The sequence below is a fragment of the Lycium ferocissimum genome, chromosome 8 (genome assembly GCF_029784015.1).
Source record: "Lycium ferocissimum isolate CSIRO_LF1 chromosome 8, AGI_CSIRO_Lferr_CH_V1, whole genome shotgun sequence".
NCBI lineage: Eukaryota > Viridiplantae > Streptophyta > Magnoliopsida > Solanales > Solanaceae > Lycium > Lycium ferocissimum.
Window position 1 is genome coordinate 9,670,746 of NC_081349.1, and position 16,865 is coordinate 9,687,610.

The 16,865-nt window shown below is 34.3% G+C and overlaps 1 protein-coding gene across 7 annotated transcripts; it reads right to left on the minus strand.

The window, feature by feature from the left end:
* Positions 1-8,745: 8,745 nt before the first annotated feature.
* LOC132067186 (uncharacterized) lies at positions 8,746-16,569 on the minus strand. 7 transcript variants are annotated; one of them, XM_059460339.1, is made up of 16 exons: positions 16,293-16,567; positions 12,704-12,753; positions 12,534-12,608; positions 12,322-12,433; positions 12,115-12,237; positions 11,210-11,314; positions 11,019-11,102; positions 10,797-10,912; positions 10,596-10,697; positions 10,399-10,512; positions 10,216-10,272; positions 10,073-10,139; positions 9,927-9,980; positions 9,758-9,832; positions 9,563-9,598; positions 8,746-9,084 (listed from the first exon to the last, which is right to left on the minus strand). In XM_059460339.1, exons 3-16 carry the CDS (start codon positions 12,551-12,553, stop codon positions 8,953-8,955), a joined length of 1,197 nt encoding a protein of 398 aa, XP_059316322.1. In that variant the 5' UTR covers positions 12,554-12,608; positions 12,704-12,753; positions 16,293-16,567; the 3' UTR covers positions 8,746-8,952. The 7 variants fall into 7 exon arrangements, with proteins under 7 accessions (XP_059316322.1, XP_059316319.1, XP_059316317.1 ...); XM_059460336.1 differs by having other exon boundaries at positions 12,322-12,445; XM_059460334.1 differs by lacking the exon at positions 12,704-12,753 and having other exon boundaries at positions 12,322-12,445.
* Positions 16,570-16,865: the final 296 nt, after the last annotated feature.

The window sequence follows — 16,865 nt, forward strand, 5'->3', positions numbered from 1 at the left end:
TCTAAGCAGGCGACTATGTAATCTAAGTATTGACCTACTGTGAACATATGTCATGTGCATGCACCAATGATCAAACTACAGTGAATCCAAGACAACATTGAACAAGCAAACTACACACTCAACATGAAATGAAAACAGTTGAGGAACCCAACAAGACAAGCATTTCCAAATATTTTTGAATTTGTAGCTGATCACCAATATATATACTACACAGAATATATAAAGTTTCCCCTCATCCCTCATAACTTGATTAGTTTAGACATATTTTTCCCTAAGTGTATAAACAGGTTTCTAATAAGATTAGTTAAGTCAAGAAAAGATACATTTTTGAACAGTGCAATCAACTAGGCATGTTTAATACACAAGACTCATAATCTATTCAACTTCACACATACTTAGTCTATTATATGATTTTAAGCGAAACACAGAGACTATCAACATGATAATTGAATTAAATTCCAACAAATCAATCCCATTCAACAGAGCATCATAATATAAACCTCCCCTAATAATCAAAACTAATAGGCCACAACTACATAATTCATGCTAATCAACTTGAAATTCCAGAATTTACAACTAGAGTACTAACATATAATCAGGTCAGTACGATATACAAACAGACATTAGAGATGATAAGAACCTCTTCAAACACATGGTTGAACATTAGTTCAATCAAACATGCTAATGGATTAGCAGATTTCTAAACAAATCACATGATTAAACAGTTAATTAAGTTAAGCAGAGTCTATGGGCATATTACTTGATATACAATAACCAACCTAAACTATTCTAGATAATCAACACAGAACTAATCTAAATTAAACTATGCTAAACATGTATTAGCGTACTTACGGAAATACTAAACTAAACGAAGCATACATACATAGCTAACTAATCAAGACTTGGAATAAACTAACAAAACACAGGTCATATAAACACATAGTAAAGCAAAAATAAAAGAACTGCTAAAAAATAAATAAAAGGAGAGAAAATTATCTTTTTTGTGTGCAGGCAAATGTCTAGATTAGACTTGGAGATCCCTTGCTCCTTAACTCCAATACTCAGCCACAAAACAAAAAGAAAATTTTCGACAAAAAGATCTCGAAAACGCACATTTAAGTTGTCCAATTCTAGTCGGTCACTTCGTTTAAAACCCTAGTTTCGAGCTTTAGGTAATGAATATGTGATATTCGGTGTGTGTATGTGTGAAGGGTGGGGTTCTTTATATAGAACCCAAAAACCCCAATTTTTTTATTGTGAATCGATGTGAGATAAACAAAATTTCAAAAGGATTCCTCTTGAATCCGTGTGAATCAATGTAAACCAATGAGAGTCGTAACTTTTGGGTCTCAATGAGACAAATTCCATTAAACATTTTGCAGAAAAGAAAAAGAGAGAGAAAGAGGATTAATAGTGTGTTTGGATTGATATATGGTGGAGTAAGGACGGAGCATTGAATGCTCCTTCTCCAAATGACCATACAAGGTCTGAAAAAGCGAATTGCTCTGTGTTTTTGCCATTTTCGTCTATTTGATGACGAAGAGAGAGAGAGAGGAGCCTCGACGGTTAGGTTTTCGTTCTTTGAAACCCTCCTTCAACAAATAAAGACTTGAAAAGGTCGTTTGGTAAATTTAACGTGATATTGGGCCTGGTATAGCCCTTCTTGGACTGGGCTCGGTCGTTTAAAGAGAGGATAAGGGGAAAATGACCCATATATACACATGTATACGTGATATACCTGTATATATGTGTATACACCCTTATACATATGAATATATGTAAAATGGACAAAACATATAATTTAACAAATAGCCAAAATTAAAAGTTGTTCATTAATTAAACATTTCAATTATGGCCAAATTGCAACTAATTAACTGATTAATTCCTATTTTAAAATACGGCCACATATAAAGGACCATTATTGCAAATATAGCCTTAATTGACTTAAACCATGTAATTGGCTATTTCAATTATGATCATATTTGACAAATAATTGATTAGTTCAATTGCAACCCTATTTATCCACATAACAAACAATTTTCAAATATAACCACAGTGAAGCATCTAATTAACCATGATTAATTTTAAATTATAAATGCAAGCTATGATTATGCAAAAATTGAAATTGAGAGGTAAAATGATTATTTATTTAATTAATCCGATTTCTTGAAAATTATCGGAGTAAAATATTTGTCAACTTGACACTTGATAATTTAAATAATTAATTGAATAATTGTTTTGAGTTATTTTCTGATTAATCTTGACAAATACTTTGATATTAATAGTAAAATATGTAAATTATTTTTAAATGACTTACAATATATATCTGAAGTTATTTTTTGCCAAATGAAATGGAAAAATATTATCAAAATAATTTTGTAAAATCATTTTGATTTATACATATTTTACTCCATTTTGAGATCCAAGAATCTCGGGCAATTAAACAAACTTATTGGAGGGCCAAAATTAGGTGTCAACAGAAACTAAGTAAGTGAAGTCACCGCTGCTGGTGTGAGCAGAGGAAGTAAGGAACTGAAAATCTAAAATAAAATTAGGGGTTAGAGGCATAGAGTTGGACGGCTGGTGAAATGAAATTAGGGTCTAGCTAGGGATAGGGTTGGACCTTGGGTTGGATAATTCTAATTTGGGCCTAAGAGTAAGTGAACTCTATGTTATAATATTTTTGTATTCATATACTAAATGTTCGTTTAAACCGAAGTACCGAAGAATCGGTAACCCATAACCGAACACTGAATTTTTTTTAAGAAAAAAAAAAAACCGTAACTGAACAGAAAAATCAAAAAACTGAATTAATTCGGTTCGGTCTGATTTTTTGGTTTTCAGTCCAGCCCTAATTTCTATTATTCTCAATGGATCTAACTATCGTCATTGGTTTGAGGCAATACGTAGTTTCTAAAAGGGAGAAAATGGTAGCGATATGTCACTGGTAATACAACCTGTCCAAAGCAAGGTGAGACTTAAATCGATGAGAAGTTTATTGATGGTTTGGAGGATTGGTATAGTCGAAATCATCAGATTATTACATGAATTCACAACACTTCTGTTCAAAGTATTCATCTCAAATTTGGACAGTTTGACAACACAAAAGAGGTATGGGATAATCTCTCTCAACTATATACTATTTCTGATATTTCTCATCATTTTCAACTGATGAAGGAGATAGCTAGTCTGAAACAAGAAAAAAGGGAACTTGTTTATGAGTTCCTCTCTAAGATAAAATTCATTTGGATTCGATTGACCTTTTCTAAACCTACATTGAAAAATTCTGATGATGATGCCAAATGCTTAGCTTACCAATGACAAATTTATTCAATTCTTGATGGCTCTTACTGATGATTATGAACCAACTCGGGCTGTATTTCTTATCCAGTAACCTTTGCCTACTCTTGAAGATGCTATTTCTCGCCTTAAATATGAAGAAACTCATTTGGGCCTTTCGTGACCAATGGATGATCCAGTTTTTGCAGTCACTAACAAAATTAGTGGAATATTATGTTGCAATTGTTGTCGAATGATCACTTTTACATGATTATCCAACTACTGAATGCAATAAATGTAAGAAAAAAGGTCATATCTCTAGGAATTATCCTCCAATGTGCCGGTGCTATAAAAAGTAAGATCACTTGACTGAGAGTTGTCCTACTTGTCCTCAGGACAGAAATCAATCTCGTTTGAATCATCCTTCAAATTCAGTACTTACAGTAGCCAACAATTATGGAACTTCATCAGTCGCTACATCAACTGACCTTCAATCTCTCCTCAGTCAACTCCTCTCTTCAACTGATAATACCCTTGTAGCCCTAGTTACTCCCTCAGGTAATTCATCTTGGTACTATGATTTAGCATGTTATAACCACATGACATACTCTTCCAAGATTTTCTCTTCTCTGGCTACTCTTTCCAGCCCATCTTATATTCATTCTGTTGATGAATCCAATATGAATGTTAGTCACAAAGTATCTATTTCTTCATCAATTTTTTCTTTGCCTAATCTTTTCTTATTCCCAAATTAAATTTTAGTCTTTTCTGTGTTGGACAATTGTGTGATTCTGGATATGATGTAAACTTTTCTTCTCGTGCTTGTCAAGGGCAGGACCCTCAGACGGAAAAATCATTGAGAGAGGCCGTAAAGTTGGGCGTATGGTTGAACTCACCAATCAGCACGTTCCTCAATCATCTCATATGTCTCAATTATATGTTGTTTCTTCTAGTTTTCTTCTGTCTTTGTGGCATCAGCGTCTTTGTCATTGTTCTTTGTGTAAACTTTTCCCTTGAATTTATAGTTGGTTGTTAGGTCATGTTAATGTGAAATGTTTATATTGCATTGCATGTAAACGGGCCAAAAAACTTACTTTAGCTTTTAATAATAATACTTCTATTATAGAGTCTCCTTTTGATCTAATTCATTCTGATGTTCGGGGCCTTGTCAGGTACTAAGCATGATTAAATCACGATACTTTGTCATTTTATCAATGATTTTTCTCTATTCACATGGATATATCTTATGAAAAAACATTCAGAATTATCCCAAATCTATATTAATTTTGCCAATATGATATAAAATTCAATTTGGTAAAATTATCAAAGTTCTTCATGATGAAAATATTATGGAATATCATGATTCTAAGCTTTTGAAAATTCTTGTCTGAATTTACTATCAACAGACTCCCATCGTCTGTTCGTGGAAACATGTCTCCTCATGAACGAATTTATAAGGTAGCTCCCGACTACTGATTACTTAAAGTGTTTGGTTGTGCTTATTTTGTTCTTTTTAACACCATGAATACACAAAATTAGAACCTTGTGCTCGAGTTTGTTACTTTCTTGGATATGGGATAGAACATAAAGGTTATTGTTGTTGGGATCTTGTGTCAAATCTTATTCGTATTTCTCATCATGTTGTCTTTTGGGAACGTATTAAATTTTCCTCACAGTCAAAGTTTGAGTCTAATCCATCGAGTGTCATTCTTTTCCAATCCTTCTATTGAGCTCTTTTAAGTGATCTAGATATAGTTTCATCTGGCGAGTTAGACATTGCACCCCACAGTTCAACCATTTCCTTTAATGAAGCCCCATTTGATGGTACAGTTCATGACAATAGTACAACATTTGCTTCTCGTGATGAATCTCCAATTGAAGGTCCCACACTTGATATGATTACTGATACTTCTTCTCTTTCTTCCTGATAACACATTATCTTGTTCTAAATGTCCAAAAAGAGAGAAAATTTCCTAATCTTCTTCGCGATTACCATTGTTATTGTACCATGATTAATTTACATGAGCCTTGTACATACAAAGAGGCATCTACTGATCATTATTGGTAGCAAACCATGAAAGAAGAATTGCAGGCCTTTGAAAAGACTCATACTTGAGATTTAGTTGACCCTCCTTCTGATAAGACTCTTGTTGATTGCAAGTGGATTTACAGGATTAAGACACGATCTGATGGCTTTTTTGAAAGATCAAGGCTCGATTGGTTGCTAGAGGATTCACTCATGAGTATGGAATTGATTATGAGATATCTCTGTCCTGAACCTTCTTGTTGTTGCAGCAACTAAACGTTGGAGATTTTCTCAAATGGATGTGAAAAATGCTTTTCTTAAAGGAGATTTGGAAGAGGAGGTTTACATGAAACCACCGTCGGGATACAATTATCCTCCCAATAAAGTCTACCGTCTTCACTGTGCATTGTATGGTTTGAAACAAGCTCCACGAGCTTGGTATCCCAAGTTTAGTTCTACATTGAGAAAACTGGGATTCTCTTCTAGCCCACGTGATATTGCTTTATTTGTATGTGAGACAACACAAGGTATTGTTCTTTTGCTTCTTTATGTGGATGATATGATTATCAATGGTGATGATACTGCTGGCATTGCAGAAATAAACGAATTTTTAAGTACCAATTTTGAGATGAAGGATTTGGGTGCTCTCAATTATTTCTCGGGCCTCGAAATTCTCACCTCTGATCATGGGATTTCTCTATCTCAAGTTAAGTATGCTTCTGATTTGTTATTAAAAGCGGGTGATGTGCCGGGAAATTACGGCACATTTGACACTCTTTTACGAGAAGTTTTACTTATTTTTAGGCAAGTATGTGTTGTTTTGATGTGTTTTTGACATGTTTCAGGTAAATCAGGAAGTTCGGGTTCAAGGAGTGAAGTTGCAGAAAAATTGCAACGATGCTTACGTTTCACGGTCCGTATAAAGTTTCACGGACCGTGGTTCGGTTCGTATAAGAGGTGGCCACTTAACGGAATGTCTCGGTGGACGGTCTTTGAACCACGGACACTTATACGGACCGTACAACATTATACGAGCCGTATAAGTTGAGAGGATGATAATTGAGGAGAGTTTCACGAGCAAGACCGTACGAGCCGTATAACATTACACGGACCGTGGAAGACCACCCGTATTATTTTACGAAGAAGCCGAAGGAAGGTCGTGGAAGCCTTGTACGGTCCGTGGAAATTTGTACGGACCGTATAAGTGCCGCCTGGGACCTAAGTGCAAATTCTGTAACTTTACGTGTTGAAACCTATAAATAGTCATTTGTAGGGTTTTTATTAGGATCAGTTCATATATTTCTAGCTTTTGACTTAGAACAGAAAATACTCTCAAGTTTTTGAAGGTTCTAACATCAATCCAATTATTCCCAACTCCTCTTTTATTCAAAGTAAGCAATTATGAATTCTTCAATTTCTTGTTTCTTGTTCTTTGTCATGAGTAGCTAATTTCCCTTACTAGGGTTGTGAACCCAATTGATGGGTGTTTTGTGATTGGGTTGTGATTGATATACAAATAATGGATTATTAGGGTTTGTTTATTCTTCATTCTTCATTCATAATTAATGGTTGCAAACATTGATTAAAGCCACAAACCTTGATCTATTTGGGAAAATAATTAGGGTTGGAAAGAATAAACAACAAGAACTCAAAGCATTAAACTTTGTTTAATAAATTCACTTAGGAATAAGAAGAATTTACTTGGCATGATTAATCATTCTTCATAACCACTTTCTTATATTTGGGAAAATCATAGAAAGAAATAATCTTTATCTATTGGAAAATAGTATAGATTCATATAGAGATTAAGTGCATTCAAATAATGATCCATTAGAAGTATATCAAGATCAATACCCATGATCATACACTCTATCTAAAGGGGACACAACCTTAGCTTCTCTTACCATAAATTCACAATCAAATCAATAGTTAGCAATCAGTTCCTAAAAACCCAATCTTTACCAAAATCATCGGGTTAAGACATTGGACCTAAACATAGCAATCTACGAATTTAGTAACCTTTTCACACCCTATTCCCTGTGGGATTCGACCCCAACCTTGTTGGGTTACTATATTTGACAACGTCCGCGTTATACCATTAATAGGTGTAATTTGAGCGTATCAGCGGGTATTAGCGATGATAAAACAAAGAGCAAACCTCTTGAGCCTAATGTGGGGTTTTGTCCTACTGATGGTACTTTATTGTCTAATGCCACTCTTTATCGGACTCTTGTTGGTCGTCTTATCTATCTGACTGTTAATCGTCCATATATTTCTTATGTAGTTCACATAGTTAGTCAATTCATGGCCACATCTCGTTCTACTCATTATGTTGTTGTTCTTCGCATTCTTCGTTATGACAAGGGCACTCTTTTCCGTGGACTTCATTTTTCAACTAATTCTTATCTTGAATTACAAGTATACGTCGATGCTGATTGGGAGCATGATCCCATTGATAGACGTTCTACTACTAGTTATTGTATCTTTCTAGAAGATTCTCTTATATCGTGGAGAAGCAAGAAACAAAGTCTAGCATCCCGATCAAGCACCGAATCAGAATATCAAGCACTTGCTGACACTACTACTAAGATATTATGACTTCGTTGGTTATTCACCGGCATGAATGCTCCTCAATCTTCTGCCACTATTCTTTATTGTGATAATCACAGTGCCATTCAAATTGCTCATAATGATGTATTTCATGAGCGTACAAAGCATATTAAGATTAATTGTCATTTTACTCGTCAACACATTGATATTGGTGTCATTCGATCAACCAGCTGACATTTTCACCAAGCCTTATCTTTCTAGAATTTTCCAAGTTCTGGTGGCCAAACTCAATCTGGTTTGTTCTAAACCATCTTGAGTTTGAGGGGATGTTAAAATATGGTAAATATCGTAGAGATATTCTAAATTTGGTAGAATACATTTAGACCTTAATTGTAGAATAGTCTAAAAGATCTGCATTAATTTTAGATATTTTATTTCCTTTTGCTTCTTACTTTCTTGTGTATAATAAGGATGTAGTCTCTTATATTCAAGTAATAAACAGAAACATTCATTCCCGGACGCTCTCTTATTTCTCTCTCTGTTTCGAACATATCTAATTTGGAATTGACCCATCGAGTGACATTAATATAGTTCACATCATAAGGTAATAATGTTAAACTCTACGTCGGCCACTATTCACTTTAAATACATTGTTTGGTCAAAGAATATTTTAAGGGGGGAAAAGTAAGCCATGAATATGAGGTAGGAGTTGAGGATTTCTCAGTTTCAAATCTCTTCAATTTGGATGGAGACTAGAAATTAACCACCACAAATTACTTGGATTGCTCACTAAAAATGGGGCATTAACTTGAACCCTTTTTTCTTAGCCTTTATTCATTGAAAACCCTATGTAATATGCTTGTAGAGAATTATATATAGTACACCATTAATTAATGACTGGTAATATCACCAATGTTTTCTTAAATTTATTTAGATAAGTACATTTGTAATCATGTATACTCTTATTGAAGAAGCTCTAATATATTCTTCACTTCAGAAAAATTGATGTCTCTTAACAAATATGACTACTATAGGCAAATTTGCCAAGACTGTATATTATCAACTTGACCATTTTGACTTATAATGAGATGCAAAATTCAAGGATCAATTCCATTTGACCTATAAGTGAAATTGGAAGGATCAATTCCATTTGACTTGTAATAGGCTTTCTCTGCATCTTCTGCCCTATTGTGAAACATTTTCCATTCCTTTTCACATCTCTCTCTCACCTGCCACAACAAACACAAGCTCAATTAATCACATTAATTCACCTGCTTCAAGTTATAAAGTGGAAAAGGATGAAACACAAGTAGCTAAACAGACATATTATAAAGGCAAAATGTGAACAGTCAATGGAATCAATGCTACTAAAAACTATATTCAGAAGTGTTCAAAGAAGAATGTCTAGTAGTATATCTTTCTGTCATCTGGTATTATATATTTTGTTTCAAAGGAAATATAAGGTTAAGGACCATGTGCGGTACATCTTTGGCAACTGTTCTTTAAGGTGAAGGAGCATTTGCAGAATATCTTTGGCAGGTTCTTCCAATTACAACTCCCCCCTCCCCGGGTTTCCTACTCAAATTTTCTTAGAAAAACTGCGTGGTGTGTGTGTACCGGGGGGCCGGGGGGGGGGGGGGGGGGTTGGGGGGGGGGGGATATGTTAAGTAGCATTACTATACAACAAAGTAACAGAGAATTACTTACCCCTCGCCATGCAGCCTTCCCGTCTTTTGCTTGCCCCTGTATAGACGGATGAGGAAATGATTAAAGGTCTCTTTAAGTTTGTCATGCTTTTCAATGTTTTCCAATATCAAGTTACACAAAAGCGAGTATTGGATCCACTTTTACCAATTAACATATTACATATCAATAGTTGGCTACATTTACTTCATTTGTTACCTCATTTTTAAGGGAAGGGACAGTTTGATGCATAATCCATTGAGCATCTACAACTCCAATTTTCTCATGAGCAGGCTTCAAAAGAGAATGTACACTTAGTGCCTTCAAATAATTTGATATGTGAAAGAAAGTAGCCAAGAGATCGAATTCATTGATGAGCTGAACTTACCTCGACGCATTTATGAAGCGCAAAGTCAAGTCCCCAACCGTGGATCAAGTCATTCTACAAGTGACAAAACAAACAAAGTCAATCTCAACAAAGCACAAAGTCTACGACCTTCTCCATGTTTAATGTGCAAGGTTTTTAAAAGATACCTGAATCATATGCCACACACAACGCCATGCATCTCGGGAAAAGACGGGAGCCATGATCTCTACGAATCTGAAAACAGAGAAGAGATGTGGTAAGGACCAACTTAACAACTGAAACAAAATACAAACAGGAGAACTATTCATACGCTGCACAAGGAGGCAAATGGGGGTCTGAGCACCCGCCTGGGTACTCCGTTGTAAACCTGATCAGATAAATAAAGAATAAGGAAGAATAAACAGAGTGCAAATGTCAAGAAGTAGATAATTAAAAGGATGAGAGCGAAAGAGGACTCGAGCATAAATAACATCATGGGGTTCCTGGCTCTTACGTGTGAACTTCACCATCATCTCTTCTAATTGTCATTGGCCATGTTGTTCCTTTCCTCGGATCCAAACCTGGCTGTGAAATCTCGAAACCATGCTTCTTGACAAGTTTAATGTACCTGGATTTGGACGGACAAATTCAGAAAGACTAAGATATTGGATCTAATCAGCTGTTAATCACAGGAAACTACAGAATACTTACTCCGTGGCATCAAAATGCTCAACTCCTAGGTCTTCATCCCAGATAAAAATATAGTCATATGCGGCAACAATGTCTGGATGCAGAAACCTTTTCGCGTACCACCTTATAAAGAGGTAAGGTTCTTGTCACTAACGTGGTTTAAAGAACCACTTAAAGCTGATCAGAATTCCAATCCAAAACTACTTTTATCATATTATTTACCATTTTGTTTGTTTCCGAGCACTCACGTGGATGGCTCGTTTTGACCACTCGAATTCATCCCATTCAGTTGTCTGACCATCATAGTGAAAAAGAAGAATTGTGAAGTCGTTTGAGAACTGCACAAGGAAAATGATCAGGATGAGGCGGATTGCGAATATATATATATATAGAGAGAGAGAGAGAGAGCAGGAGAGACCCATATTGGCAAAAAAAATGATATACCTTCTTTACAGCAGCATCAATGTTATGCTTCTGCTTAACACCAACGGTAAATGTTACCAGATATTTTGGCTTGCCTTCTGGGTCCTGCAGATAAAATATGATAAGAAGTTGCCTCTTCCCAATTTTTGTTCTGGATTTTGTAAGTAAATGTCTTCATTCTTAAGGTTTGCAAATTGAAACAGAACATTTACCTCACTGGGATTTCCCCATAATCTCCGGAGATAGTAGTCGGACTGAGAAGAAACCATATCTGGAGGTAATCTTTCTGCCCCTCTTGGGTTTGATGGGACCCAAATCTGGTCAGAACAAGGATGACTATCAGATAAAAATGTGATTTTATCTTAGCTTGTATAATCTCAAACATTTGTCTGCTGTTTACCTAAACATGATGCAAAAGCATCTATCGCAAGTGCAACTTAAAAGTTACATTGAAAAAAAAAATGTTGGAAGATTATTATCAGTTCCTACGAAGGATAGGCTAGAATTTGGAATGTTTATGACCGCCCTCAGGCCTTTGGTCTCTCTCTAACAATGTAGTGCATGATGTGTGGGTTAGGCGCACATCATTGGTTGAACCGAGTGCCACCGGCCCTCGGAAATTTCTTGGTTATTTAAAAAAAAAAAAAAAAAGTACTGCTGATGACCATATATTCAGCTCCAGCACGGATCTATTGAAAAGCATCTGTCAGTCAATGTGCATACTTTGTGTCATGTGTTGATGGTAAATAGCAAGAATAAGTTCCTTTTGTATTCTTGGAAGGATGCATATCGCATTAAGGATAGGTGTTTGCACAAGTGTCTTCACATTTCAAGATTAGAAACTCCAGTATTGTATATGTTTAGTGATACACAGGAGTAGTGAGTATCTGAGCTGTACATTTTCATTTACTTAAAGAGTCTTCTCCTTGCTATATTTCACACTCAAGTACATAATGAGTTAACATTTCTATAAGATTATCACTTCCGGAAGAACTGCAGAAAGAAGGCGTGCAAGAAAAGCAATTGCAGGAAAATAATAATCCGACTGTTTGCCAAAGCTCAAAATTATCTTGACCTTTAAATCAAATTTTTTGCAAGCAAGGAAGGAAGGGAATACCTTCAATTGATTTGTAGCATTCTGATTTTTGATCGACGAATCTGTATGATTTTGGGATGAAACAATATTATTTCTGTCTCTGCCAATTGGGAAGCTGCTTACAAAACTGGCTGTTATATTTAGCTGCCAAATTGAAACCAAAAGAACTCGTTTTATTGTACATATGAAATTATATGTTTGTATGAGAATGGAGGGCATTATCCATACCTTGGTTAATGAGCTAGTAGGGAATGAAATTCCAATGAATAAGCCAAACATGAATCCACAACCTATGGAGACAATAAGCCTCATAGTTTCAGCCGACTTTAAGTAACTGGAACTGCAGAACATGCTTCAAGAGTAAACAAATTACTATGGAACAGAAAACAACATCATCACAAACTTGGTATGATCACAAGAAAAGCTGCAATTTAACGAACCTGCGTCCATAGTCCTTCATGTTAAATACAGTATCTGAATTGATAAGTACAACCAAAGTAGGCGAAGAAGCTTTACTGCACCTCAAGTAAGTTTATTAGCAACCATCTTTCAGTGGGGAGAGAACATAACAATGACATGAAGACTTGGCTTCAAATTAGAAATTAATTACCTTGCCTCAAGCTCTTAGTATCTCATAGCACACTAGGGTGCCTCATTTAACTTTACAATCCACAAGCAAACATATTTAATTGTCATTGCAAGTTCCCATCAACACAAGACACAAAAGCACATAGCCAAAAAATAAAAATACTCTTGCCAGCTAAACAAATATAACCATAAACACACACAAAGATTAACCCTTTTACATTATTGTAACTTAAACAACCCCTCTCCCCATAGATCAAGCACTACGCTAATATCAACTGCTTGATTCTCACTAAAATATTATGCATATATTCCTACTAAATCTCATTCCACTATTATGCGTATATTCCTACTAAATCTCAGTTTCAAATTTAAAAATTGTGGCTAGTATCTAAAGTTAAATTGTCAAAACTAAAAATCTTTTCTTTCTGTTGTTTGCTAACTGCCATAGCAATTAAAGTTACTGTAGCAGTAACTAAATTTTAGCCACAATAATTGTGTAATAATAATAAGAATACATATGCGGCTCCTAAACTTGTTCCATACTTTCCTATAAGATATTTCAATATTAAAATATGTGTACCTATTAAACGCAAAATGATATTTAAAAAAAAAAAAAAAGTAGTGGGTAACTCACACCGCGTTGTGGCAGATGGACGAATGAAAATATGACACGTGGCACTTGGGACCAAAATTGTTAAAAATGAATTTTGAGTAAAAAGAAAAAAAATTACTGTAAGCCTATTTAACTAATCCAAAAATAAATAACATTTCAAAAGAAAAAGTAAAAAAAAAAAGGATCTCCCTCCTGCCCGCCTCCTTTCGTCTTCTTCCCAAACTCGATTTTGAAAATTCCACTGGAATTCCATTAAAGAAGAAAAATAGAACTTAAAGAACTATAAATATAAGTGTGGAATAGAAAATGAACTACTCCCTCCGTCTCAAAATAAGTATACCCTTAGCAAAAATCATGCTCAAACATTAATAAATACAATGTGGAGTTACTAAACTATGTAGATGTTTTTCGAGAATTGAGCAATATTAAAGAGGACTACCTCTTTAACGTTAAAGGCATAGTTGAAAATACATGCCAATTTTTACTTGAATTTCTAAGGTGACTTTATTTTAGGACTTTTTTTTTTTTATAAGGTGACACTTATTTTGGGACGAAAGAAATAGTTAGAAAGTAAAGAATCAAAAGAGGAGAAAAAACAAGAAAAGTCCAATTGCAGAATGTGTGTGAACGATAGTGTATGTATGAGTGCAATGGTTTCATGAAGAGGGGAATTTTGAGAAGCGACTTGCAGGAATAAATACACTTCTTGATTAATGTAGATGCCCCCGATCCTAGCTCAGGTGTCATAATAATAACTATCAAGCAAGTTTAGGGTAGGGCTGGGCATAAATACCTAAAATCGAAAAACTGAACCAAACCGAACCGAATTTCAAGAAATCGAACTGAACTAGTTGGGTTCGGTGTTTGGTGTCCACCTTCAAAAAACCGAAACCGAAATAGCTGAACCAAACTTTGACGAAATCGAAATTTAAACCGAAATTTAATACATTATCAAAAAAAATTAAAATAGTCCACGCTCATTAAGTTTAAGCCAAAAAAACCCAATTGTAACAAGCCCTCTTTTGCTTTTGTATCCCTAATTTTCCACTTCAATTGAGAAAATCAAATATCCTTAACAAAGAAAGGTGACTAGGATGTGACTTTAAGATTATTGTATGTCATTTATGTGTTTTCTTAATTATTCTTACTGTATGTATATAACACCTAGTAATCATATATTATTGTTATGATTTTCTATTCTTGTGTATCCTATTTGTTTGATTTTGATTTTAATTTTAATTTGTCAGTTTTATGTTTTGTTGCTTTTGAGAATATGAATTAGTGTAAATGAAATCGCTTCTAATATCATATCAAAAAAAAATGAATTGAAAAAACTGAAACCGAACCGAACCAAATTTCAAAAAATCGAAACCGAAAGAACCGAACCGAACTAGTTTGGTTCAGTGTTCGATGTCCATCTTCAAAAAACCGAAACCGCAATAGCCGAACCGAAATTCGATAAAACTGACCTGAAGAACCAAACGCCCACCCCTAGTTTAGGGTACCACTTATGTATTTAGCCGAAAAAGATGTAATAACTAAGTAAATATTTTCATTTCAACTTACAGAAAATCGTGGCAATAGTTGGGTATGTAACTACGACTTTTTTGTCATTACTAAATACTATAGCCATGAATTTACTGTTATGATAAAAAGAATTGGTTAATCGTTAGTTTTTACCACGTGTTCGAATTTATTATAGCGATAGTAAATTTTAGCGACGTTAAATTAATTTAAAATAAAATCATGTAGCTAAATGAATATGTTTATTTAAAGCTATAGAAATGTGAAATAATTAGCTTAATTATTATAATTATTTGTCATGACAATATAAAGCAAACGAATTCGGAGCGGCAATATACTGTGCAGTTAATGACTAACAATTATAATGTATAATAATTTAACCACAATAAATAAGCTATAAAAGATTTTCATAGTTAGATGAATATTTTTGCTTCGATTACGAAAATCATAACAATAAGTGATCTAAAAGAATTAGAGAACCTCTTTTTTTTTTTTTTTTTTTTTTTTTTTTTGAAAAATTAGATTTGTAACATTGAAATTTATACTCCCTCTGTTTCAATTTATGTGAATCTATTACTATTTGGAGAGTCTACGAGATGGTTCTTTGACCACATTTTTCTTATATTTTTTTAAAATTATTTGAATTATAAATTATCATAGCTTAAAGTACTTTTTATGTAATTTCTAAATATATAAATTTTATTACTATAAACTTGATAAATCAATGTCAAAATTTACAATCAAAGTTATAAAGTTTGACCCTTATACTCCGAAAAGGTTCATATAAATTGAAATGGGGGAATATTTTTTTTAAAAGATAGAAAAATAATATTTATCATTATTATCATTGTTCAAATCTTTAACGGTACGAAAAGATCAGTGTTGAACTCTTTAACAACGTGACATGAAAAAACCAAAAGTTATCCCTCCCTCCTTATCTATCCAAGGGAGAGAATTGAAGGGCTACAATTATTATTATTAATAAAGAAAAATTTAAACATTTACTGATAGATGTAGATAAATTTATGTATGTCTTTTGTCCTTTATTGTTTTTAATTAAGTACTTTGAGTAACTTTAGAGTTGTAGAGATATTTAAATATATGGCCCTTATTTATCTTAATTCAAAACCTAAGTAGTAGTGAACACACTTTTATGCACTTATACATTGAAGGGGTCGTTAAATGGAGGGGCACAAATATAAAAAAGGCAAAAGATAGGGGTAGATATCATCGAATAGTATAAAGGAGGATAGGTAGAACAATTTTTGGGTAGTACAGGGGTATATATGACCCTTTTCCGTTAAAACATTGCCCAACTCGAGCAACAAACAATTGAACTTAGGTACATAGAATTGGTTCTCTGTACCGTTCAAATCCACACTCCTCCGTCCTTGATAGAGTCCAGCATGTCACTAACTAATGCATAAAATATAATGTGGAAATAAACAAAATAACAGATTTTATGAGGAACTACCTTTTGAGGGAAGAAAGAACTTGGGTTTAAGTTGAAATTCCACATGATTGTCTTCATTTCCCAGAGTGGTTTCCAGGGGGAAAAGGAACTCTTATTAGCCACTAGAACACCTGTCAGCTAATATTAACCTTGTGGGTATCTATAAATAGGTAAAAAGAACCAAATAGAAGCAAGAAAAACTGTGAAAGGGAGAAGAAAAATCGTGAAGTAGTAAGCACAAAACTGTGCTAATGATATAGAGAGAGAAAGAGAGAGAGAGAGAGAGAGTGTGGAAAAGTAGAAGCAGAGAAGAGGTAAAGTTGCTTTTATCCACTCCTATGTTTTTTTTTTTCCTATAATATAAAGGTCTCTCCTCTCCTGTACAAATTACCTCCACATGGAGACCTTTAGATTTGCCACACCTGTCCAATTTCAAGTCCAGATTTTGTCACTTTTTAATCAACCAACCTAGCCACACAGTTATAAAGCGTTCTTAGGGTTCCTTTCATCCGGGATTTCCGCACTAAAATATTGACTCCCGATAATTTAGGCTGTTGTTCCTTTGAATTAAGAAAATACATGTCTAACATGGAT